General features: G+C 44.8%; 2 protein-coding genes across 7 annotated transcripts in view; one reads left to right on the forward strand and one right to left on the reverse strand.

Moving 5' to 3' along the window:
* Positions 1-692: 692 nt before the first annotated feature.
* Positions 693-11,251, reverse strand: RPUSD1 (RNA pseudouridine synthase domain containing 1). 6 transcript variants are annotated; one of them, XM_029576047.1, is made up of 6 exons: positions 11,158-11,251; positions 5,970-6,255; positions 5,546-5,669; positions 3,876-3,978; positions 2,922-3,023; positions 693-2,295 (listed from the first exon to the last, which is right to left on the reverse strand). In XM_029576047.1, exons 2-6 carry the CDS (start codon positions 6,149-6,151, stop codon positions 1,898-1,900), a joined length of 909 nt encoding a protein of 302 aa, XP_029431907.1. In that variant the 5' UTR covers positions 6,152-6,255; positions 11,158-11,251; the 3' UTR covers positions 693-1,897. The 6 variants fall into 6 exon arrangements, with proteins under 6 accessions (XP_029431907.1, XP_029431908.1, XP_029431905.1 ...); XM_029576048.1 differs by having other exon boundaries at positions 5,970-6,161; positions 11,122-11,239; XM_029576045.1 differs by having other exon boundaries at positions 11,122-11,224.
* Positions 11,252-11,274: 23 nt separating this feature from the next.
* The window catches only part of CHTF18 (chromosome transmission fidelity factor 18), a 45,291-nt gene continuing 32,671 nt past the window's right edge, over positions 11,275-23,894 (forward strand). The window contains exons 1-7 of the mRNA XM_029576042.1: positions 11,275-11,503; positions 13,588-13,749; positions 15,051-15,189; positions 15,318-15,513; positions 17,226-17,321; positions 20,883-20,935; positions 22,692-22,848. Coding sequence (XP_029431902.1) covers positions 11,281-11,503; positions 13,588-13,749; positions 15,051-15,189; positions 15,318-15,513; positions 17,226-17,321; positions 20,883-20,935; positions 22,692-22,848 — 1,026 coding nt within the window. The 5' untranslated portion in view covers positions 11,275-11,280. The remainder of the gene's footprint in view (positions 11,504-13,587; positions 13,750-15,050; positions 15,190-15,317; positions 15,514-17,225; positions 17,322-20,882; positions 20,936-22,691; positions 22,849-23,894) is intronic.

The following is a 23,894-nucleotide window of genomic DNA, read 5'->3' on the forward strand; positions in this document are numbered from 1 at the left end:
TCGGACCGCAGAAATGCTCTCAAATTCTATTCAAAATCAAGGACCTAGTGCAATGTTACATTTGGTGTTTTTATTCAATGTTTGCATAAAGCTGGATACAGAATGTTCTCTAATGCATTTGGCTCTCCACAGGGGGGAAATGCACTTCCGCGTTCTCCAAATTCGTCTCTCAAGCACACATGCAGCAGGACTCTCTCATCCATGGCCTTAGAAAGCCAACCATTCACTCTCTTCTCTTGGAGTCAAAACGTCACTGATTTAATATAAACGTCACTCATGATAATCATCATCTTTCGAGCTCCCAAATCTTGTCCTAAACACATGGGGTGAGTGGGGATAGGTGAATGGCAGCCAGAAGCATGCTGGGCTGTCTGAAGCCAGCTGCAGGCGCTCACCGCAGCAATGTCCCTGGGGAGCAGGATAAAATGCCAAACACCGGAAGTTTTCATTGGCAAGATTTTTCAATGTGGAATAATTTTCCCTTCCACAAGCTTTTGGAAATGAAAGCTTTGGCCAAGGACGAGAAACTGCAAAACTGTGCCCCACAAACTGATCTGCAAGGTTTTTAAAAGTTGTTTTTTTACCTTACCTTTTCCCAAATTTTACCCGTTTTTAACTTTTCTCGGTCACAAGGGACCACATAATCTACCAACATGAAAATGTGGAACCAACGTAACAAACAAAGTCACAGGTACACATGTATTTATTTATTTAGTTAAAAAATCTTGTATTCCAGCAATCCACAGATCTCGGTGGATAACAATGATAAGGCTGTGGCTGTTGCATGTTTAATTCATCATTGTTCACAAATACACAAAAACAGGAACAAGCATTAACTCCAGATGTACAAAATATCATAAAGACAGCCACATGCTGCTACAACACATCACAGCATAGGCAACTGCGTTCCCTAAGCCAAGCAGTGTTACACTGTACAACAAATACATAAATACCACTGACGGATTACAGAAGTCCAAACTCAGACGCCATGGACAGGGTCCTTCTTTCAAAAGCATTTTGTACAGGCACAGAGCAGAGGGGAAAAGTCTGAGAACAGAGGTCCTGGACTCCTACTTAGACTGCGCTGATCCAGGCGACTTGTGAACAATCAGCACCTCTGTCTGATGTGGATGTACGGCAGGGTCTGACATGGAACATGCAAATTACGGCACATTATGGACCGGGTTTGATTTCTGGGCCACCAAACGTCTGCAGGTCAGGTGGCACAGGACTGACACAACTCATCTCTGGTTCCTGCAACTTCTGGAAGGGACAAACCTCACGAGACAAAAATCACTCCTCAATCTTGTGCAGAATGCACTGCGAGACTTTTGCCCGACCTGCACGTTCAATCCGCAGGGGGGAAGACCCGCGGTGCTTTCTGTGCAAGATTTTGCTCGTAATATCTTTTTTTTTTTGCAGAATTTATTACTAGAGGAACTACAAAATCATATTCATACAACTTTAATGCTGTCACTAAATTCACCGTGTAAGCAGAGCTGTGGCTCGCCTTGGTTCTGTTCCAGTCCATAATCCTGGCCGCCGGTGGTCCCACGTCCTGAGACTTCACGGTGCCTGTGGAGAAAGCCGGTCAAGGTCGCCACCTGCTGCTGAGAAGGCTGTACTGCCAGCCAGTGCACGATGCCCGACGCACTATTCCCAGCTCTGCATGCATCCTCTTCACGCTGTCACTGGGAGAAACACGTTCGGCAGGTTTTATTTTTGAGGAATGGAATGTTTTAAAATTCAGGTTTTGCCCTAAAGTAAGCAAAGTCTTCATCATTAAGACTTTAAAGAAAAAACAATAACTGAAAGGACCCCCTCCAGTGACACATCTGTAACAAGAGAGGTCATGGCATGGTGGTAGAAACTGAAACAGGAAGGAAGAAGCAACAGCTCATTCCGGTGCCCACTCCGCTAACCACTGCTTACACAGTGCCCGCTGCTCCTCCGTCTCTGCACCTGCTCCTTCCGTGCCTGTGCCCTCCATGCCCCTCTCCAGCAGGGCCTGCGCCTGCCTCTCCTTCTCTGGCCCAGTCCCCCTGGTCTTCAGTTCCTGGACCGCTGAGTCCAGCTCGCACACACTGCGCTGAGGGCTCCAGTCCTTATCCACGGTGCTGACGAAGGGGTCCGGCGCAGTCACCTCGATCAGCTCTGTGTCTGTAGGGATGCGCAGGGCATAGGCATGGAGCATCATCCTGTATGGCCCGCTGTCCTTCTTAAAGCTATAGGTGAAGTCTCCCACAATGGGATGCCCGATGGCAGCACAGTGCACCCGCAGCTGGTGAGTCCGCCCTGCCAACAGAACCAAAGGTGGAGGTGCGCTGAGTTCAGCACAAGACATTTACTGCTTTCCCCTGTACTGAGCCCCTGCTTCTGCCTCCCCCTGTACTGAGTCTCTGCTTCTGCCTCCCCCTGTACTGAGTCTCTGCTTCTGCCTCCTCCTGTACTGAGTCTCTGCTGCTGCCTCCCCCAACGTCCCAGGCTCAAATGTTTTAACTTTTTATGAAATATCCCAGCTGACAGACTCCCCGCCCCCATTCCCATCACCATACGACCCCTCCGTGCAGCCGGCGGCACACTCACTAGCTCCCATGGGACTCTCCAGATTCCACGCTCACCCTGGAAGGTTTTTATTTTCATTTTTTCACTTATTTGAACTTGCATTCTCCGCCACCTCCTGACTGCTATCATTGCTTTTGTGTTTCATCATGCTGCTGCGTATGGTTTAGTTAATTTCTGGCCCCACGAGCACAAATACAATGCATGGAGCCGGCAGCAAATTTTAAGAGATTAGAGCACAAATCTATGAAACCATGAGAGCCAAGTTCAAATCTCACCCCCAGACAATCCTGAGCAAACGCCTCAGACTGGGCCCTGCTGCCCTCTGCTTTGTCTTGTACTGGTGATGAGAAACCCACCTGTGAGGGGCTGCAGCAGTACTTTGCTCACTGGCTCTCCACTGTACAGTCCGTGCTGGAGGACTAGAAGCTCCGTCTGACAGGGTTTTGCATTTTCACAGCCTACAGGTGAAAAGAATAAACGGCAAAGAAATTTGTCACTGAAACCAACAACCCAGAGTCAGGAGGGCCACTGAGGCAGCAACCACAGCACCGCTCACTCGCAGGGCAGAGTCTGAATATTCAAGTACATTTCACAACTCACAGGCCCAGAAAGCTCGGGGAACATCAAAAGAAGGTGCCCGTCAGGATCTCCTTCTAATACAGAGAGCTGAGCACACAGGGTACAGGCTGGGCCGCTCCTAGTCTGCAAATCCTGCTCGGAAGCAGCATCTGCCTGGGGTGATCTGTGTCCAATGGATCCAGGACACACTCAAGGTCCCTCTCAGCCCTAGCTTTACAGCATTCCACCATCGCTGCCCTACACTCGTGCTTCTCATCAAACGTGAGCACATTAAAACGTGTGTGCAAAATATACACACGGACACACACGCGTGCACATATTCACACACACCAAGGGAGCAGCCTCGGTGTCAGATATCTGGTATCCCCTGTGCTAATAATGTACTCTGTCCCCACACGAAACATGTGTGAAAGGAGCAAACTGTTCTAGCATTCGGGGTCTGGAGCATCAAGGCAAGCGGACGGGAGGAAAGCTGCCGTTTCTCAGGCCTAAGTCCTTCTTTTCTCTTGATCCCAGCTGGACTTTCTCTTGATACACCCCTCCTTGACCTTTCTTGCTCCCTTTCAGATGGCTCAGCTCCTGGGCACTGCCTGCACCGGGAGTAGTTTCTTTTCTCCTGCAAACCTCCTGGAAATCTGATCTGTAAGAACACAAGGTCAGCGCCCCTTTGAGCAGGGTACGTGCAGCGAGAGCCAGCTCCTCCTGGCGTGAAGTGCAGACAGGGGCAGTACCTTCCGTTCCTTCCGTACACATCATGTGGGTCAGCCCTTCCTGGGTGTTTCTCCCGATGGCGTAATTAATCGTTATTCGGTTTTCACTCACACTCCCCCGAACCTGCAGAAAGGAATCACACCATGTATTCATTGCCTGAAGTGGGAAAGGGTCTGTGGTGCGACCAGTGAGTGAGGAGACTCAAAACCTTTCAACGCTGACTGTGAGGACCTTGTGAACGGGGGGGAATTGGGTGTTTAAATGGCAGATGAAATTTAATGTGGACAAGTGCAAAGTGCTGCCTATAGGGAAGCATAATGCAAACTCTAGGTGCACAGCGCTGGCTTCCATGTTGGGTATCACCACCCAGGAAAAGGATCTTGGAGTCGTTTTGGACCATTCATTGAAATCCTCAGCTCAGTGCGCAGCAGCAATCAAAAAGGTAAAAATGTTAGGCCTGATTCACCAAGCTTTTCTCCCATAGACAGAGGATGGGAGTAAAGCCTTAGTGAATCATCCTCAGTGTTAGGAAATATTAGGAAAGGAATGGAGAATAAAACAAAGGCCACTGTAATTCCTTAGTATCGATCCACGGTGCGACTGCAGCTTGAGCACTGTATGCAGTTCTGGTCGCTGCATCTCATAAAAGATATAGCAGACACAGAAAAGTTATGGAGAAGGACACCAAAATGATAAAGGGGATAGAATGGCTCCCCTTGATGACAGGCTACAGAGTTTAGAGCTCTGAGAGGAGATATGACGGAGGCCTATAAAATCATGACTGGTGTGGAATGAGTAAATAGGAAACGGTTATTTATCCTTTCCAATAGGACTAGGACACACTCCATGAAGCTAATAGGTAGCACATTTAAAACAAATTAGAGAAAGCATTTTTTAATCCACCACACAATTAAACGGTAGAATTCGTTGCCAGAGGATGTGGTGAAAGCAGTGGGCATAGCTGAGTTTAAAAAGGGATAAGTTCCTGGAGGAAAAGTCTATAAAACATTATTAGCCAGGGAGGCTTGAGGAAAGCCACTGCTTATCCCTGGTTATCAGCCTCAGGTACAAACTTAGGGGCCTATTTACTAAAGGTTGTCTCTAATTTAAAGGTGAATTTTAAAAGCTGGGAGTGTGCCAAAACTGGGAGATGCACCCTCATGTATCACTTATTTGCAGCCACCTGATTATATAAGCCACCCACATATGTGCACAAATGCCAACGTACAAATATCTTGCATTGGGAAAAAAGGGGCAGAATGTGGGCGGAGCATGGGCATTCCAGGGCGGGGCCAAGAGATACACCTGCATGTAGCTATGCGCCTGGGCACGCGTCCAGGTCCATTTCAGCGCAACTTTACTTCTGCCTTAGATAAGTGAAAGTCAGAATAAAACAATTTCTAGGCATATAGGAAGTGATTGAGGGATCTGGGTTAACTCTGGAGAGTGCAGGCTAAAGGTCTGAACTGGCCACTGCTGGAGACAGGATGTTGGGCTCCATGCACCTTCCTCCAAAGCCTGTGCTGATGTTTTACAGCACTTATAATGCCCTTACAGTGTACAGTCTTTTAGACCTTAGTAAGGTGCATGTTATGCTACATTACACCCGCCTAGCACCGGCCTAGCTTACAAGTGGAATGAGCTGATTGTGTCTGTCTTGGCTACTGAAGTTACAGAAGGGGGTGAGTACCAGAGCAAGGTAGGCTTTAGTTACTAGTCGCTGGGTGAAGCACTTGTACGCTCTGCCAGCAGCTGCTTTATTCAGAGCGACACACAGTGCGCCGCTGGTGGAGAAATCCAACTGGTGGCAAAACCTGCAAAACAGAAGAGCATGAGTGTGAGTGAGAGGTGTGGCCTGGGGGGCTTTCTTCTCTCTCCCTCACTCTCTACTTCTGGGATCAAGGAACTTTTGTTATCAGGTCTGCTGCATCCTGTCTCTATATCCGTCCACATGTCCATGCCACCAGGTTTCCTGCCAGCCATTCCCTATTTTCTTTTTCCCTCAGATCTGCATCTTTGTCCGTCAACAATGCAAAGCGTTTTATTTTGGTCCATTGGGAGCACAACAGCGAAAAGGAGAGCAGCCGTACTGTTCCACTCTCTCACCCCCTCACCTGAAGCCGTAGTAAGTGTCTGGGTCTGCCAGCTCCGGGAACCTGTGCTTCAGCTGGCTCTGAACTGTTAGCTTTTCATACCACATCTTGCTGTCAATGCGGATGTCCCAGTGTTTGTTCACAATGATGAAGTCTGAGCTCTGGTACAGGATGGAGAGGTTCTCAAGGCTGCCCGGCTCCATTGCAGCAAACCTTTGGAAAGCAGCGATACAAATAGATCATCACCCCATCTAGTGGAGAAACCCCTGCCAACATCTGTGAGCCATTCCAGTGATTATTAAAGGACCTGTGGAAACAATTTATATAGTTCAAAATAAGAAAGGAAACTAACTTCTCCTAGCACCCACCTCAACGTAAGAACTTGCAACAGTAATAGATTTTGAAGCATTTAAAAAGGCCTGTCCACATCCTGGTGGGTTTTATTAGAAAGTCATTACATGAAAAATATGGGGTGCTTGGAATTCTCCATTCAGATCATGCAGTACCTGGTAGGTAGGTCTCAAGTACAGCCTTCACTGGCTCTTCATTTCAACAAAAAAATATCGGATCTCCTTAATCAGCTGACTCCAAACACCACTTCTCCAGATAACACATACTTTCCCCAAAACAAAGAGATTCAGCTTATTGACTTCGAATTCTGTTTTAGAAGCATTAAGTACAAGGTTTAGACTGGTGAGGAGGAGTTTAATTTCTGATAAGCAACTGTCCCAATATTCCATTGTTTTTGATATAGATTCTTCTATGGGAATCACGATCTGTACGTCGTCAGCGAAAAGGAAGTGTTTCAGGCTTAGTTTTGTAAGAAGTTGACATAGTGGTAGGAGGTAGACATTGAATAGTGTGGGTGAAAGTGATGAACCCTGCGGCACCCCTCTATTGGAATGGTGGTATTGGGATTCTTTATTGTGAATTTTGACTCTATATCCTCTATTTTCTAGAAATGTTTTGAACCAGTTAAGTGTGGCACCTGTTAAACCAATGTTTGCCAGCTGTTTTAGAAGGAGGGCGTGGTTGACGGTGTCGTAGGCCGCCGAAAAGTCAAGAAGAATTAGTAAATATGCTTGGCCTTTATCAATTCCAGAAAGGAGGAAGTCCATGAGTGAGAGTAGTAGCGTTTCAGTGCTTGCGGCTTTGCGAAAACCATATTGGTTAGGGGACAGAATACTGTGGTCCTCTAGGTAGTTGGACAATTGGGTGTTTACCAATTTTTCCATGATTTTCGCTATGAATGGGAGGTTGGAAATAGGGCGGAAGTTGTTGGGATCACATGCATTTAGATTTGGTTTTTTTAACAGTGGCTTGATTGAGGCAGTTTTTAGGTCTTCCGGGTAAATACTAGGGATGTGAATCGTTTTAGGACGATTAAAATTATCGTCCGATAATTTTAATATCGTCTTAAACCGTTATGGAACACAATACAATAGAGATTCTAACGATTTATCGTTATAAATCGTTAGAATCGTGAGCCGGCACACTAAAACCCCCTAAAACCCACCCCCGACCCTTTAAATTAAATCCCCCACCCTCCCGAACCCCCCCCCCAAATGACTTAAATAACCTGCGGGTCCAGCGGCGGTCCGGAACGGCAGCGGTCCGGAACGGGCTCCTGCTACTGAATCTTGTTGTCTTCGGCCGGCGCCATTTTCCAAAATGGCGCCGAAAAATGGCGGCGGCCATAGACGAACACGATTGGACGGCAGGAGGTCCTTCCGGATCCCCGCTGGACTTTTGGCAAGTCTTGTGGGGGTCAGAAGGCCCCCCCCAAGCTGGCCAAAAGTTCCTGGAGGTCCAGCGGGGGTCAGGGAGCGATTTCCCGCCGCGAATCGTTTTCGTACGGAAAATGGCGCCGGCAGGAGATCGACTGCAGGAGGTCGTTCAGCGAGGTGCCGGAACCCTTGCTGAACAACCTCCTGCAGTCGATCTCCTGCTGGCGCCATTTTCCGTACGAAAACGATTCGCGGCGGGAAATCGCTCCCTGACCCCCGCTGGACCTCCAGGAACTTTTGGCCAGCTTGGGGGGGGCCTTCTGACCCCCACAAGACTTGCCAAAAGTCCAGCGGGGATCCGGAAGGACCTCCTGCCGTCCAATCGTGTTCGTCTATGGCCGCCGCCATTTTTCGGCGCCATTTTGGAAAATGGCGCCGGCCGAAGACAACAAGATTCAGTAGCAGGAGCCCGTTCCGGACCGCTGCCGTTCCGGACCGCCGCTGGACCCGCAGGTTATTTAAGTCATTTGGGGGGGGGTTCGGGAGGGTGGGGGATTTAATTTAAAGGGTCGGGGGTGGGTTTTAGGGGGTTTTAGTGTGCCGGCTCACGATTCTAACGATTTATAACGATAAATCGTTAGAATCTCTATTGTATTGTGTTCCATAACGGTTTAAGACGATATTAAAATTATCGGACGATAATTTTAATCGTCCTAAAACGATTCACATCCCTAGTATTTACCCGGAAGACCTAAAAACTGCCTCAATCAAGCCACTGTTAAAAAAACCAAATCTAAATGCATGTGATCCCAACAACTTCCGCCCTATTTCCAACCTCCCATTCATAGCGAAAATCATGGAAAAATTGGTAAACACCCAATTGTCCAACTACCTAGAGGACCACAGTATTCTGTCCCCTAACCAATATGGTTTTCGCAAAGCCGCAAGCACTGAAACGCTACTACTCTCACTCATGGACTTCCTCCTTTCTGGAATTGATAAAGGCCAAGCATATTTACTAATTCTTCTTGACTTTTCGGCGGCCTACGACACCGTCAACCACGCCCTCCTTCTAAAACAGCTGGCAAACATTGGTTTAACAGGTGCCACACTTAACTGGTTCAAAACATTTCTAGAAAATAGAGGATATAGAGTCAAAATTCACAATAAAGAATCCCAATACCACCATTCCAATAGAGGGGTGCCGCAGGGTTCATCACTTTCACCCACACTATTCAATGTCTACCTCCTACCACTATGTCAACTTCTTACAAAACTAAGCCTGAAACACTTCCTTTTCGCTGACGACGTACAGATCGTGATTCCCATAGAAGAATCTATATCAAAAACAATGGAATATTGGGACAGTTGCTTATCAGAAATTAAACTCCTCCTCACCAGTCTAAACCTTGTACTTAATGCTTCTAAAACAGAATTCCTGCTCATATCACCGGAAAACAATAATACACTCCCAAAACCACCCACACTCCTTCAAACAGCCCACGTAAGAGATTTAGGAGCCATCTTGGGCAATCGACTCAACCTCAAACCATTCATTAACCAAACCACAAAGGACTGCTTCTACAAATTACATATTCTGAAAAGAATCAAACCACTTTTCCCCGCCCAGGACTTTAGAACAATACTACAAGCAATAATCTTTTCCAAATTAGATTACTGCAACTCATTACTACTAGGCCTCCCAGCTTCCTATACCAAACCGCTACAAATGGTTCAGAACTCTGCAGCCAGAGTCCTTACAAACTCCAGGAAAATGGACCACATCTCACCTATCCTCAAAAACCTCCACTGGCTACCGATCCACTATAGAATCATGTACAAAACCATCAACATCATATACAAAACTATCAACCAAAACACGCACCTCGACCTACAAATACCTCTTAAAAAATACACTTCCGCCAGACCCATCAGGGAATACTACAAAGAGTCACTCCAAATTCCAAAGGCCAAAACCTACCAACATAAATCATTGAGTCTTAGAGCCTTCTCTTCAGCAGGTCCAACTCTCTGGAACTCTATCCCACCTGATTTGAGACAGGAGCCATGCTCTCTAACATTTAGGAAAAGACTAAAAACCTGGCTTTTCAAAAAAGCATTTCCAAACATTGAATAAAACCTCCATTAAATAGCACAAACTCTTATTCTATAACTGGACCTAATACAAATCAACCAACCTTAAATTGACACTCATCAATACCTTCTGAGCTTTTATCATACCATTATCGTATTTATGCATCTGGTTATTTATGTACCGTCTCATAGTGATGCACCGCCACAGTTACTCACATATTCATATTTAATCACTTTGCTACTCTATTACATTAATAGGCCAAAATGTAAATATTGCTCTGTACAATCTCTCCCCTTTTCCAGTTCCAAGTTGATTTCCCTGATTTTTTGTAACTTTCTCACATCCTTTATTTGATTCACTGTATTTATTCACTGTATTTAAAGTTCAAGGTTCTTATTGAGAACATTGTTTTAAGTTATGTTATGCTTTACACACTCTGTTAATTGTAAACCGGGTTGATGTGATGCCTGTCATGAAACTCGGTATAACAAAAACAATAAATAAATAAAATAAATAAATATATAAAAACATTCATACTGTAAAAGTGCATACTTCTGATATATCATTAGCAATGTGAAATGCATTAAATAGATCATTAGATCAATGTGAAAAGCAGTTCCATGAACAGTAAAAAAAGAAATGTACATTGTGTAATACGGAGAAGAAAAGTCAGCACTTCTGGTACTGCATTATATGAAATGGATTGTCATAGCACTGTACAAAGGTCTTATCTTGCAGGAGGCACATGCTCCATTATACACTGCAGAAAGTACTAACATTGCATGGAGTGGTGCATTATTACACACTACACAGCGCACCAGCGTTGCATGGGGTGGGATATGCTGCACTATCCATCGAGGTACTTTTACTATATTGGGTGCTACTGCTGTATGCATTACACAATGCACTATCATTACCCAGGCTGGCACATGCTGCATTTGGGGGTGCCAACAATTCCTTATCATATGGTAAAGTCTATATTTTTAATTTATTAAATTGCCTATCTACTTTCATCCAGTTTGGGAACTTATTTTTCAGTCACGCTAGCTGTGTGCTGCACTCTGCGCCATACACCACCATTACACAGGAAGTGATGTTATGAGGCGGTGCACGCTGCACCATGCATAATGCGACGTGAGTGTACCTCTTTTGCCCGATTTTCAAAAGTTTTATTTATCCCTTATTAAATGAAGCTCAAACCCTTAATACATTCGGCCTTTTCTATGCCCGGATAGCGAGCGTTGCATTACGCGGCCTGCACTAACCCTGCATGGGACGGCGCGCGCTGCATTACACGCTGTTCCGCAAGCTGAAAGCATGGCAGGGGGCGGCGCGCGCTGTATTTACATACTGCGCAACGAACTAGCAGCGGCGCGCGCATCTTAACTTCTTCTCCAGCAGGACCATATCCAGCACGAGACCGGAAAAACAACACGGCGAGATCCGAGCGAGGACGCCGCCGACCAATCGCGACGCTTTAGCGCACGTCATCCGGCGCCCACGAGCACCAATGGGGAGCTTGGGGCGGAGCAGGTGTGGCGTCCAGTTCAAGGCTTACCCGGAAGTGACGGAGCGTGCTGTTTTGGCGCGGGCTTTTCGGAATCGGAACTCAGCGGGCGCCCGGAGCGACTCGCGCGCGCGCGCCATGGACGAGTACGGGGAGCTGTACGGCGTGGAGGATGACTTTGAGAGCCAGTTTGCGGCGGAGCTGGAGGTGTTGGCGGAGCTGGAAGGTGAGCGACGGCGGGGCCTTTTGGCAGGGATGCTCCCAGCAAACTGAAATCCTTCCCCAGTGATGAAAGGGATTCATTACCGAATTAATGGCGGAATCTGGAGCCGTTTGGGGAAATGGATAAGACCTTTGTACAGTGCTATGACAATCCATTTCATATAATGCAGTGCCAGAAGTGCTGACTTTTCTTCTCCCTATTACACAATGTACATTTCTTTTCTTACTGTTCATAGAACTGCATTTCATATTGATCTAATGATCTATTTAATGCATTTCACATTGCCAATGATATATCAGAAGTTTCTGCGCAGATCTGATGGAGGAGTTCAATTCTTCAAAGCTAGTGCATCGCGGTTACATTTTCAGTAGTGCACTGGATTGCAGTGTTACGTGCATAATTTCAAACACACAACCAGATTTTTAAACACGAGATAGCTGTATAACTAGAATGTGCAAATGGTGCTATATAGTTAAATGCACAGTGAAGTTTAGAGTTACAAAATGAGCTGTAAATGGAATGCTGTTTGCTTGTATAACTTTGAAAATTTAAGTGAGGCATGCAGGTAGGACATTCCCATCTGTGTGACCAAGTTTGTGGAAATTATGAGTTTGCATGTATTTTTAGACAGAAGATAACTCATTTAGGCACATACTGTTGAGTTATGCAAGTTACACCCAATTAGATTTTAAAAGCCCAATGCGCGCCAAAGCCTGGAGATACATGCCATGTGGATTTTAAAAAGCGCGTGAGTATGTATGTATCTCGGTACAGGCACAAATCGGGAAGTAAAAAAGGGTAGGGCATGGGTGAAGTTTGAATGGGACATGGGCGTTCTGGGTCTGTAACCTGCAGTATGCGTATACGTATTTACACGTACAAGCATGTGCCAGGGTCCCCTACTGCATAACTTTACTTCTGCTATAGATGACATGTAAGTTTTAAAACAAAAAAAAAATCAGGGTTAGTCAGTGGGGTTTGAAGAGTAGGAGCTATAGGGTAAAAAGGAAGCTATAGGGTTAGGAAGTCAGGAGCCTTTACCTGGGTGGACTGGGAACGGACTGGGGAAACTGGTAACTGCTTTGACACGTGTATCTAGAATCCTTCCACTTAACATGGTAGAGCCAGCATTTGTGCACATGCCATAAAATGGTCATGTCCGTTCACACGAGCCACCATACACGTCTACATGTACTCCCGCACAGTTGTTTAAAAGTTACTGTCCCCAGTTTTGAAAACGTACCCTGTGATGACATATGGGGAAGTGCCCAATAGCACTGTATATACTCATACAATTATATCATTCATTATCTCACATGTTATTACAACTATTATTTTTAACTGTTTATTTATCTATTTTAACTGTTCATTGTTCCTTTTATCTTGTTTAGCGATTGCATTCTATATTGTAAATTTGTTATAACCTGTTGCAATGTAAACCCGTTTAATGTAAACCGCTAAATGAAGCGACAGTTTGAGTTCCTTGTAAACCGGGGTGATATGTATTCTATACAGGAACTATCGGTCTAGAAATACTATAAATAAAATAAATAAATAGCAATGTGCATTCATTTTCCTTTTTCCACTGAGAAAATTGACCATTTAATCCTACTCTCTGTTGCCTGTCTTTTAACCAGTTTGTAATCCACAAAGGACATCACCTCCTATCCCATGACTTTTTAGTTTTTCTAATATGGAACCCAGGATTGTGCACATACAGTTGAGATTATTTTTCCCTATGTGCATCGCTTTGCACATATCAACATTACATTTCATCTACTGCTTAGATGCCCACTTCCCTAGTCTCATAAGGTGGTAACTGCAGTTCCTCGCACTCTAATGTGGACTTTTGTTCATTGTATTGGTAATCTTGTGCCTCTAAATTCTGTTCCTTGTGTATGTCTGTCATAATTTTTTTTTACTGTTATAATTGTTTACATTTAGTGTAGTTCCCAGCTTTTATGTTTAAAGTTCACTGTAAGATGTGGATAGACCCAGGCTTGTGCCTTTTGTGGCTCCCTAATTATTGTAGTATGAAGCATCTGTTTTTGTTTTTAATAAATTGATTCTAAATGTGCCTTTCACAGATGAGGGACCACAGACAACAAAGCCAAAAACATCACAGTTCCGAAACAAGCGTAGCTTTGAAGAAGCAATCGCAGCTGGGGATGTGTGGAGCTCTGCCAGTGTAAATCGCAAGACTCAACAGACATCAAGCTCTGATAACCATACCAAATTTACAGAGCTCAGTAAGGATGTTAATACCAAGAAATGCAATGCCAGTATTCTCCGGTATCCAGGGGAAGAGTTCTTGGACAGCTGCTTTGATAGTAAACCTTCACTTAGCATGTTCTGGAGTGCACTCTTAAATTGATAATATTTTAAATTGATTTGTATTCACTGGTGCATTCCGTCCCCTAGGTGGAATAAAGCAGCAGTTATCTGTAATCAGTACATTACAGGATAGTGGATTTATACAGGTGCACTGGGGCCAGCGTACTGACTCCTGTGAAAATAGCCATGCAAACTGAAATGTACGCAAAACTTGCGCATCACAGCCATGATTCAATATCTGACCTTCAGGAAAGATGCAAGGATAAGTCTGCTTTTCATTACTCAGTTGTGAAACATTATCTGTTTTTTCTCCTTTATTTTGGAAATCAGTCTTGCATGGCAGGAGGGGTGTTCTTATAGTGAACCTTAGCACATGTGCATTGTTTATTTTGGATCCAGGATAGGACGGGGGAGTTCTGAAAGTCCTTTCACTCCTTTGCCAGCAGGGAGGGCTATTGCCCCAGGTGGTTGTATAGAGTCAGAAGGCAAAGGCAAAAAGCTGAACCCCCTCCCCCACCCCCCGGCCACACACACACACACAAATATAAATATGTATATGAATATTTTATTTAAAGGAATAAAACTATCAGAGATAATTGCTGAAAAATAGACTATTTTGAGATTCCTGAGTGTTACCTGAAGAAAAGCATAAATTCCCTGTATGTACCCAGATCAGTCAAAACTCCTGGGTTTTGCTTCCCTGCCAGCAGATGGAGACAGAGAGAGTCTCACTGACCCTGTACATAACCCAGTGTGCCACCTTCTGTCCCTCAGTATTTCTCTGTCTCCAGCAGTTGGTAGATGGTGTAAAACCTGCAGTCTGAAGAGAGAGAAAAAAAATTAAGATTAAAAGACAAAATTTCTGGATCCTCCTAGAGGATTGTGAGGTCCTGGTGGGGCCATCCCCTCTGTTTGAAGTGGACGAGCCAGGGGGTTGGTGATCCTTTAGCTGGCTCGGGCCAGAGGTCCACGGGGTGGACATCTAGTGGTCCAGATCCTGCACTCCCCATGAGAGAGCCTGGATGTAGTCCTAGGTGTTACCTGAAGAAAAGCATAAATTTATCCTTCATGGGAGAATTATAAGAGGGAAAATGGGGGTAGTTTTTCTCTCCTTATGACCTGATATTAGTTTGTCATCCTAATAGCCTCCTTATGCCAATTCTTACTTTCACCAGGACATCTGTTTTTCATCTCTAATTATTCCTTTTCATTTAAGCTCCAAAGCACAAGAGACCAAAACTCGAAGCTGTCAAGAAGTTAGATTTTGGTGTAGATGATTTGCCCATCCTAGACTTTGCTTATGTGAACAGCTCGCCACCACCACCTGAACAGAATTCCAAAATGCAAAGCACCAGGTAAAGATTCAGAAACTGTCAAACTCCTATTTCTCGACTTGGAGATCAGAGTTGTACTGATAATGGTGACACGTTTTCCAGAGTTGTTCTTGTCATTCTTTTGCTGCTCTTCTGATGTGTACTGGTAGGAGTACAAAATTCTTGAGCTCAGATGCACTGGAGATAAGCGACCTGGCGCCCTTGGAGGTGACCCCTACGGAAGAGGATAGGAAACGTGTACTGAAACGGCCTCCCGTCTTGGAAGAGTATGTCCATGTTACATCAACTGAAGGAAGCAGAGTCTACATGGCATTAAAGGAAGATCACTTGGAATCCCGAGCAGAGGTGAAACTGAACAAAGTTTTTATTATCTATACACTACTGTTAGTGTACAGAACATTGTACGAGATGAATCTTATGAATATACTGTCCTTGCATCAAAGAGTTTGCAACATGATGGACTTTGTAAGGAAGCTGAATCCTGGTCTTGGCTAAAGGGAATTTGTAGGTTGACTTGACATTTGGAAAGGGATACAGAAAGCAGTGAGGCAAATAACATAGCCCAGTGGTGGCGACCTCTGGTCCTCTAGTTTCTCAGACAAGCCTAGTATGCAGAATTTAATAATAAAGTAGAAACAGTGATGGTAATTTTAGAAAGCATTTATATGCTTAACACTTTTAAATGTGTAAATGCACTTGTGTAAGTGGACTTTTGAAAATTGCTACAGTATAAACCGTTCAATTGTCATAGGATATTCTCATGTAAGGGCACTTTACGTGTGTAAATGGCTTTTTAAAATTGGCATGATAGAATGTAACATTTATATATGTAACTCCCTTTAAACTTACCTCCAGTGATTAATTATATATATATATATATATATATACACCATATTTCAAAATAATGTGGAGTAATGGAGTCATTTCTTGTTTGACTCGCAAACCTTGAAAATGACTGTTTAATAACAAAAAGGGCTGAAGACTTTTATTGAAGTTTCTGCATTTCTTTAAATGCAGTAGTATGCTGAGATTGGGGATCTGAAATAGTATGCAATATGCTGTTTTCCATCAAAGATGCAGTCATTGACTTGTTTAAAAATAGTGCAGATGGACTTCTGTTGCTATTTGTTACAAAATAGCTATGACAGTATATAGCTAGCAGCATCGTATAACTTGCCTGTTCATATAGGACCTGTACATGAAGTCCTTTTATGAGAGAGAAGACTGGAGCAAATATCAAATCAGAGACATTTTATTTAGATTTTTTTTTTAATAATCCACTTCCAGCACTTCAAAGTGGATTCCATTCAGGGTACTAGAGGTATTTCCCTGTCTTTACAGGGCTAACAATCTAATTTTGTACCTGAGGCAATGGACACAGGTTCTCAACTGCATTTTTAAGGCAGTGAGAGGTTATAAAAGGTGCTGTCAATATTGCGTCATCGGAGACAAGAGATGATCAAAGGAAGAAGACATCTCCGCATCCTTACTTTCCCCACTTACCTTGATTTAGCCCATCAGGATGACTTGGAGTAAGTGTCACGGTAGAGATGAAAGACAGGGATTTAGAAATGCACCACATTACTGCTATTTTTCCTTTAAAGATACCTAGACAATATTCTGAGAGAAGCTCCTTATACAATATACATCATGTAAACTGCAATTAATAAGATATTTACTTCTCATGTTGTCAAGTTTCTTTAATACATTATCTGATGCCCAAAACAATGATGAGTTTTCTAAATTTTCATAATCGGAATAAATCCAAAGTCAGAAAAGGCTCCTTTTATTGTTGTACGCCCCGTAACAGCCACCACAAGGCTTCGCTCTCCGATTTCCTTGGAGGGTCATCTCATGCATTTCTACACCAGGAATGCAAACTCCAGTCCTTGAGCTCTGCCTTTCCACAATGAAATTTGCACACAGTTGAACCAGGTGAATTTGCATAATCTGACTTTGTAAATGGGGTACCTTGTCTGGAGCGCTGCTATGAATGTATTTCAATTGTTGGGCATACATGGGCGGTGTTGATAATCGGTCGCATTGTGACTCTGCAGCTGTTCAGACCTGGAGGCCTTGGTTGGAATGCTGAGCATCAACTTCATTTGCTGGGAGTGCCGTTTTCTTACCTGAAGGAGCAAGTTGGTGATCAGGTACCAGTGATTCTTATATTGCTTCCTCCTCGACTATTACCAGTTGAATCAAAAGGCTGGTTTTATCAGTAGGATTCCTTCCTAGCACTGGGTTCATTCCATGGCATCTTTTTCTTTTCAGCCCTCTTTTAGTTAAAATATAGTCCAGCCAGTTATAGAAACAGCTGGAACTAAAACTTTGATAGTTACAAAAGTGTTGGGTTTTCCAGTGGAAGTAGTACACGGGAAGAGTGCAAAGTTCTGGGGCGGTTTGGGTTATTTTTGGTCTCTCCTTGTTTATTGAGTTGAGGTCAACCCTTGCTTGGGCAAAATGCTGGTTTCCTAGCGTGTAGCCAGATGGACTAAGGACCAATGGGTTATGCTCCCCTGCCAGCAGATGGAGATGGAGCCAGGTTTCAAAGCTGATGTCACCCTAGCTTCACCCCTGCAGTGACCTCAGCCCTTCAGTATCTCTCCGTCTCCAGCAGATGTGGATGTGCTTTCTCTGTGGGAATTGCTGTACCTTTTGCAAGAAGAAATTCTACTTTTAAACTGGGAAAAAAGATTGAGCCCCGCTCTCCTGTGCTGATACCTAAAGGTCCCCCCCCCCCCAGTTGAGATTTCCGAGATCCCTCAGAGATGTCCCTTGGTCCGGTAGCCGGTTCCCGGCGTGAATTTTGCTGCTGAAGCAGCTGAAAGGCAGGGAGTGCAGGAAGCCGAGCGCGGCGGTGATGGCCAAAGCAGTCTCCCCCCCCCCCCCCCCCCCACAGCTGGAGCCGTCTCTGTACTCAGCCAGTAAGCGTTGAGCCCAAGTAAGTAAAAACCCCCCCCCCCCCCCCCCCCCCAAAAAAAAAAAACCAAGTGGATTTCCTCCCGATTCAGAGATGTTGGAGTTTTGGTAAGACTTCCTTCAGTCTCCGTGCGCCGTACCAACGTCATTCCCGATCCCGTTGAAGTAAGGGAAGTGGGTTTCCGAGCGGGTTAAGCGGACACCCCCCGCTGTAGGCTTGGTTGGTATAACACGTGGTAGGCCGCGGCAGCGCCATCTTGCATGAGTTTTTGTGCCTGTATTACTCACCATAGAGCTTCGGTACGTTCAGTGCGTCGGCTCTGCGCGTCATACATGCCCAACTTATTAGGCACAGAATACAAGTAAAGCCGGGCGCAAGGGCTATGCGTGCACCCAAAATCTGTGCGCATAAAATTTTAAGCATGAGCCGTCTGAACACGGTTACTGTCGCCAGTGGCTCCAGAAGCAAAGAAACATAAGCGCTGATCCTCAAGTTAGGGCTGCACAGCCTGACCATGGATTCTCGCTTATGTCAGCGCCGAGGAAGCCCAAGGAGAGTTGGGCCTCCCCGGAGTTTGCTAAGCCTGGTTCTTCTCATTCAGACGATGGATCAGCTACAGCCTTAATTGGAAGTACTCCGGGATTGGGTCATCCAAGGGAGAGGGAAATTCTGCGGCACCTACCCCAGTACCTCCTGGGCTAGGCGTGGACTTAGCTGCCGTCTCTTGGGTGGAATTCTTTCCAGGCTTTCAAGCCTTCGTACAGGCACAGTCTGCTACCTCTCTTGCCCCTGTCTGGACGGAACATCAGCCGGTAAGTCCTATTGGCAGAACCCGAGGCTTGCCTCGACCCACCAAGGGTATCCCTGGCAGGGACCCGGATGGCACAGATGAAGAAGGGGGATCCAGATTCCTTGGAAGATGGGGAAATCCCCCACCCCCCCTTCCCGGTTTAGAATCATGTCGGACCATGTTACGGTTTTTCCATAGAGAGGAATTGCCGACCCTGGTTTCCCAGACCCTGAAGATGCTGGGAGTTCCTGGGATTTTTGCAGGACGCTTGAATAAAGGTTTGACCCTTAACTCCTTGAAGGTCCAGATAGCAGCTTTCTCCTGTCTCGGGGGTGAAATGAACGGAACCCGGCTCTCGGCTCATCCGGACTTGGCCCGTGTTCTGAAAGGGCTGAAGCAGCTCCAGCCACCCCTACAATGGCAGATTCCCTTGTGGAATCTTAATCTAGTATTGGGGTTTTTGGCAGGGCCTTCCTTTCTGCCACTACGCAGCCTTTCCTTGCGTTATTAACTCTGAAAACGGTGTTCCTGGTGCCTATGTGCTCGGCGTGTCACATCTCTGAACTTACAGGTATTATGTTGGGAACCGTTCCTCCGGATGACTCCAGGAGCGTTACAGCTTCGTATCTTTCCATGCTGCTTGCCTAAGGTAGTCTCTGGGTTTCATTTGAATCAGTCCATTTCTTTGCCATCCCTAGATAAGCACAAGGACGTGTGAAAATACCACCTCCTCTGTCATTTGAATGTCAGTAGGTTTTTGGTGCAGTATCTGGAAGTTTCAGAACTGGTCCAAAAGGTGGGCCGCCTGTTTGTCCTTCACGGTGGAAGGAATTGAGGCGAATCAGCTTCGCCGGCTACCACAGCTCGCTGGATTAAGGAGGTGGTCACAGGAGCCTATGTGGAGGCAGGAAAGCCATTACCTTCTCAGGTTAAAGCTCATTCCACTAGGGCTCAGGCAGTCTCATGGGTGGAAGTTAGACTGCTGTCTCCTGTCGATACCTGCCGAGCGGCGACGTGGTCCTCCTTCACACCTTCTCCAGGCTCTATCGCCTGGACGCTCAAGCCCTGGAGGACGCAGCCTTTGCAAGGGCAGTGTTAACCGAACTGCAGGCAGCCTCCTGCCCCGATCGAGAGTAGCTTTTGTACATCTCATTGGTCCTGAGTCCATCTGGCTAGGAAATGGAGAAATTACCTGATAATTTTGTTTTCCTTCGTGTAGACAGATGGACTCAGCATCCTGCCCATAACTGTGCCAAGGATTCACCCCTGGAGTGGATATCGAATCCAAGAGATTTCAAGTAAGCAGTCATCCAGTCCCTAGATCAGGGCATCTGTAATCTTACTGGAGTTCCGTGTTTGGTTGAGTACAGTTAGGGTTATCCAATTTTAATCAAGCTTTTTTCTCTAGCAGGTCCACAGTGGCTTTTGAAGAGGATACTGAGGGGCTGGGGTCACTGCAGGGATGTATTTAGGGTGATGTCGGCTTTGAAACCTGACTCCATCTGCTGGCAGGGGAACACATAAACCATTGGTCCTGAGTCCATCTGTCTACACTAAGGAAAACTAAATTATTAGGTAAGTAATGTCTCCATTTGCACGTTTGCCTGCTATTTAACTTTATTTATAGACCTTTCATATTCTGTATGTTATCAAACTTGGTCTCAAAACGATTGCAGTCAATTTAAAACAAGCCATTGTAGTTTGGTGATCAAATCTGTAGTAGGGCTCAGCTGCAATAAGTTGGATTTGTCTACCATTCTATGAGGGGTGGCATCACGCAGGAGGCTATTTTCTTGTCAAATTGCTGAAACCTACTCATCCATGTTAGGTAAATCAACTGGTGCTGTGCTTTGTGTCACAAGTGGTGTTAAGATGGTTTGATTGCACCAAATTACAGTGCCAAAGTTGAATTGTAAAGAGATTCTTCAGAAAGCCGGCAGAAGAATAGTTGGCGAATGTGTACATTAGGTTACAGAGAATCCTCTGATCTCTCTCTTTCAGCGTCGTAAGCAGATTTTGGAAGAATCACAGCAGCTGACCGAGTTTTTAAACAGGTGAGTGCTCTTGCAGTTGATCGTTGCATTGTTGATGGTTATTACTATTCTTAGTAGTGCATGGCTTCATGAGGGCGGCCTCGTGCTTCACCAAGAAGACAGGTTTCTAATCCCAAAATTAAAAAAAATGATTCCTTAATGCCTGAAATTCTCCCAAATGTATGGCAAACAGTTTTTTTTTTCCAAACTTACAGCTGAATTTTCAAAGGAGTTTCGCATGTAAATGTAACATACAATTGTAGCAATTTTCCAAAGCCCGCTTGCACGGGTAAAACCCGATTTTTAAGCATGTAAATGCTTTTGAAAATGAGGCCATAACGATATCAGCTTAATTTCTCAAAAACGTAGGTTGTCTGTTTCTTGCTTTCGTTTTTTTATCTTATCCATAAACCTTGTACAGGGATAATATATTGTGTATATTTGATTAAAATCTCCGACTTCCCTCCCGAGTTGCTTTTGTTGCATTCCTACTTTATATGTAGCAGGATAACCTCTGCATCTCGTTCTGATGTGGATCAGCGCCACAGCCCTTGGTTTACTTAAGAGTCCTTGTGGTAGGAGCGGCTCAACAGGCAGCACTTTCAAGAATTTATTTATTTATTTGCAATGTTTGTACACCGACATTCGTTAGGAAAACATCACATCGGTTTCCATGTAACACAAAGTGGCCAACTGGGCTTTACAATGAATTCATCACTTCCTGCTTTAATTCATTTATGCTCTACCTCCCCATCCTTCAAAAGGTTCTCCAAAGATGTGGACAGTGAAACCGACAGAAAATACAACATAAACGGGGAACTTTGTCAGGTTTTATTTTTCCTGGGGATTTTAATGTTATAACAAAAAAAAACCAGTGGAAAAAAATCTTTGTTATAAAACGCAGCAGAAAAATTAGTGAACATCATTATTATTATTTGTTATAACATTGAAATTCCCAAGAAAAATAAAAACTGAAAACCAGGTTCCCTAAAAAATAAATTAAACTGAATTGGCAGAAGACAAATCTTGGTGATTAGTTGCTGCTGTTCAGTATCAGTAGAAAGAAATAAGTTCTAAGACGTTAGATGGCGGGCCAGGTTTCCTTGATTAAATTCACCGCGTCTTCCGGAAGTACAGGATAACTGCCAGGGTCTGAGTGTGTTTTATTTCACTCTGCAAGCTGAGATACAAGAACTGCTCAATAGGCAATCCTTGAGCAAAGATAAAACTGAGTTCTAGTGTGTCCTGAACTGAACATCTGTATAAACTGAAATCCTGGCAGAGTCGATCTGGCCTGCCATGCTCTTGTGAAGTGTGAACCCCAAGTCCTGGAGCATTGCAAGGCTTATTGCTAATAGGACTTATAGCACTTTGCACGCCCTCTGCTTATTCCACTAGTGAGATCAGCTCCATAGTCTGTGACCTGGATTCAGCTGCAAGGTAGATCGGGGTCAATGGGGACTGATTTTATAAATATATAAAAGTATATGTATAGTTATTTTTATAAAATCATTGCTACTATTCATCTCTCTATTTTTTTTTTTGTGTGTAGCCCTGTTATATAACAGGAAACATTGGTCTTCCTTCTGGATGCATGTCTGTCACCTTTATTTCTTTTAATGACTTTGCCAAAACTTAATTTTACACGCACAGAGGGGACAGATGTGCTGTGATTTTCTGTGACCGTATAAATGTTTGCATGTCTGGGTCCTCATTTGGCAGTGATGATGTGAGCAGGTCCTTTACTGACAGGAGGTTTCTGATGGATGCGTTGCAGCCACATGGATGATGGACTTAGAGAGGCTGGAAACGAGCCGGAGCCCACGGAGGCTGCAGGAGACGAGGAGGAGGAGGATGGCGATGAAGCGACGTCTCACTGTCTCTGGGTCGATCGTTTTACTCCCAGGCACTACACGGAGCTACTCAGCGATGACGTAAGCCTGCCGTCTGTCTCAGCAGAAGGTTACGTGGCCGCTTACGCTGCAGAGCGTGTTTCATAGGTCCCCAGAGAGGGAGCTCCTATACGGGAGGGGCTGTCGGTAATCGCAGAGTAGTAAGAGACAGAATGAAAAGAAACTCCGTCTCTCGGAGCCTTGTAAAGCCGCAGTTTCTTGCCAGGGATTTTTTTAATTAATGTGTTTAAAATTATTTATTAACCACTTCCTGTGCTCTCAACTAAAGCTGTCCGAAGCAGTATACAGTAAAATACACATAATAATAAAATTATAGCAGCCACAGCTTACAATGAATTAAAACTCGTTGGTTTTGTTCGAGGGATCATGGTGCATGCAGAGAATGAGTATCGTGCTTGAGGCTGTTGGGTGGCTGCAAATGAGGTGGAAAAGCTATTGCTAGCTGTGTTCTCATTTTCTCTTCATCATCAACCTAATAATCAAATCTGCTTCCGAGTCATGGGAATGACTTTAAAAAGTTCCCTGGGACTTGCCAGGATATAAAGCAGGTTCTCTCTCTGCTGCGGCATCATTTACAGAGCCTCGGCTCTCCTCGTCAGAGGGAGACCATATCTGTGTTAGTCTGGGGTAGCAGAAATGACCAGAGGCAGGTGGCAACTTGTAGACTCCTCGGTTTATTGAGCACGAGCTTTCCAGGTCGGCGTCCTCTTCGGCAGATGCATCTGTCCTTGAAAGCCTTAATAAGTTGGTGAGTCTGTCTATTGCCATTTTCATCAAATCCTAGTTTAGCAAAATCAAAATTATCTCGTGAAAGTGCCTTTTTAATTTATCCTGGTCCACAGTACAGGTCTGACTTTAAATAAAGACTTTTTTTTAACTAATTTAGTGCTCCTATCATCTGCTTAGAATGCTGAAAATTGAAATAATTGGAATATCAATTGTGTTTAGTGTTCTGGTTGCCTTTGATTTTAACCCAAAGTAAAACCACATTTCTGAACATACCCCGATGAGTCCAGACAAGTGGGCTTTGCCTCCCCACCAGAGAATGCAGTCAGAGAAACAAAACT

Source organism: Rhinatrema bivittatum, chromosome 14 (genome assembly GCF_901001135.1).
Source record: "Rhinatrema bivittatum chromosome 14, aRhiBiv1.1, whole genome shotgun sequence".
Lineage (NCBI taxonomy): Eukaryota > Metazoa > Chordata > Amphibia > Gymnophiona > Rhinatrematidae > Rhinatrema > Rhinatrema bivittatum.

Excerpts from the sequence above, each read along its gene's own strand:
- RPUSD1 (XM_029576043.1), bottom strand. The coding sequence starts at position 11,061 with ATGCAGCGCGCGCCGTCCCATGCAGG. Across the intron at positions 3,979-5,545 it reads CTAAAGCCTACCTTGCTCTG|GTTCGGGGGAGTGTGAGTGA; the intron begins GTACTCACCCCC and ends TCCTTTCTGCAG. Across the intron at positions 3,024-3,875 it reads GTGTACGGAAGGAACGGAAG|GCTGTGAAAATGCAAAACCC; the intron begins GTACTGCCCCTG and ends TTTCACCTGTAG.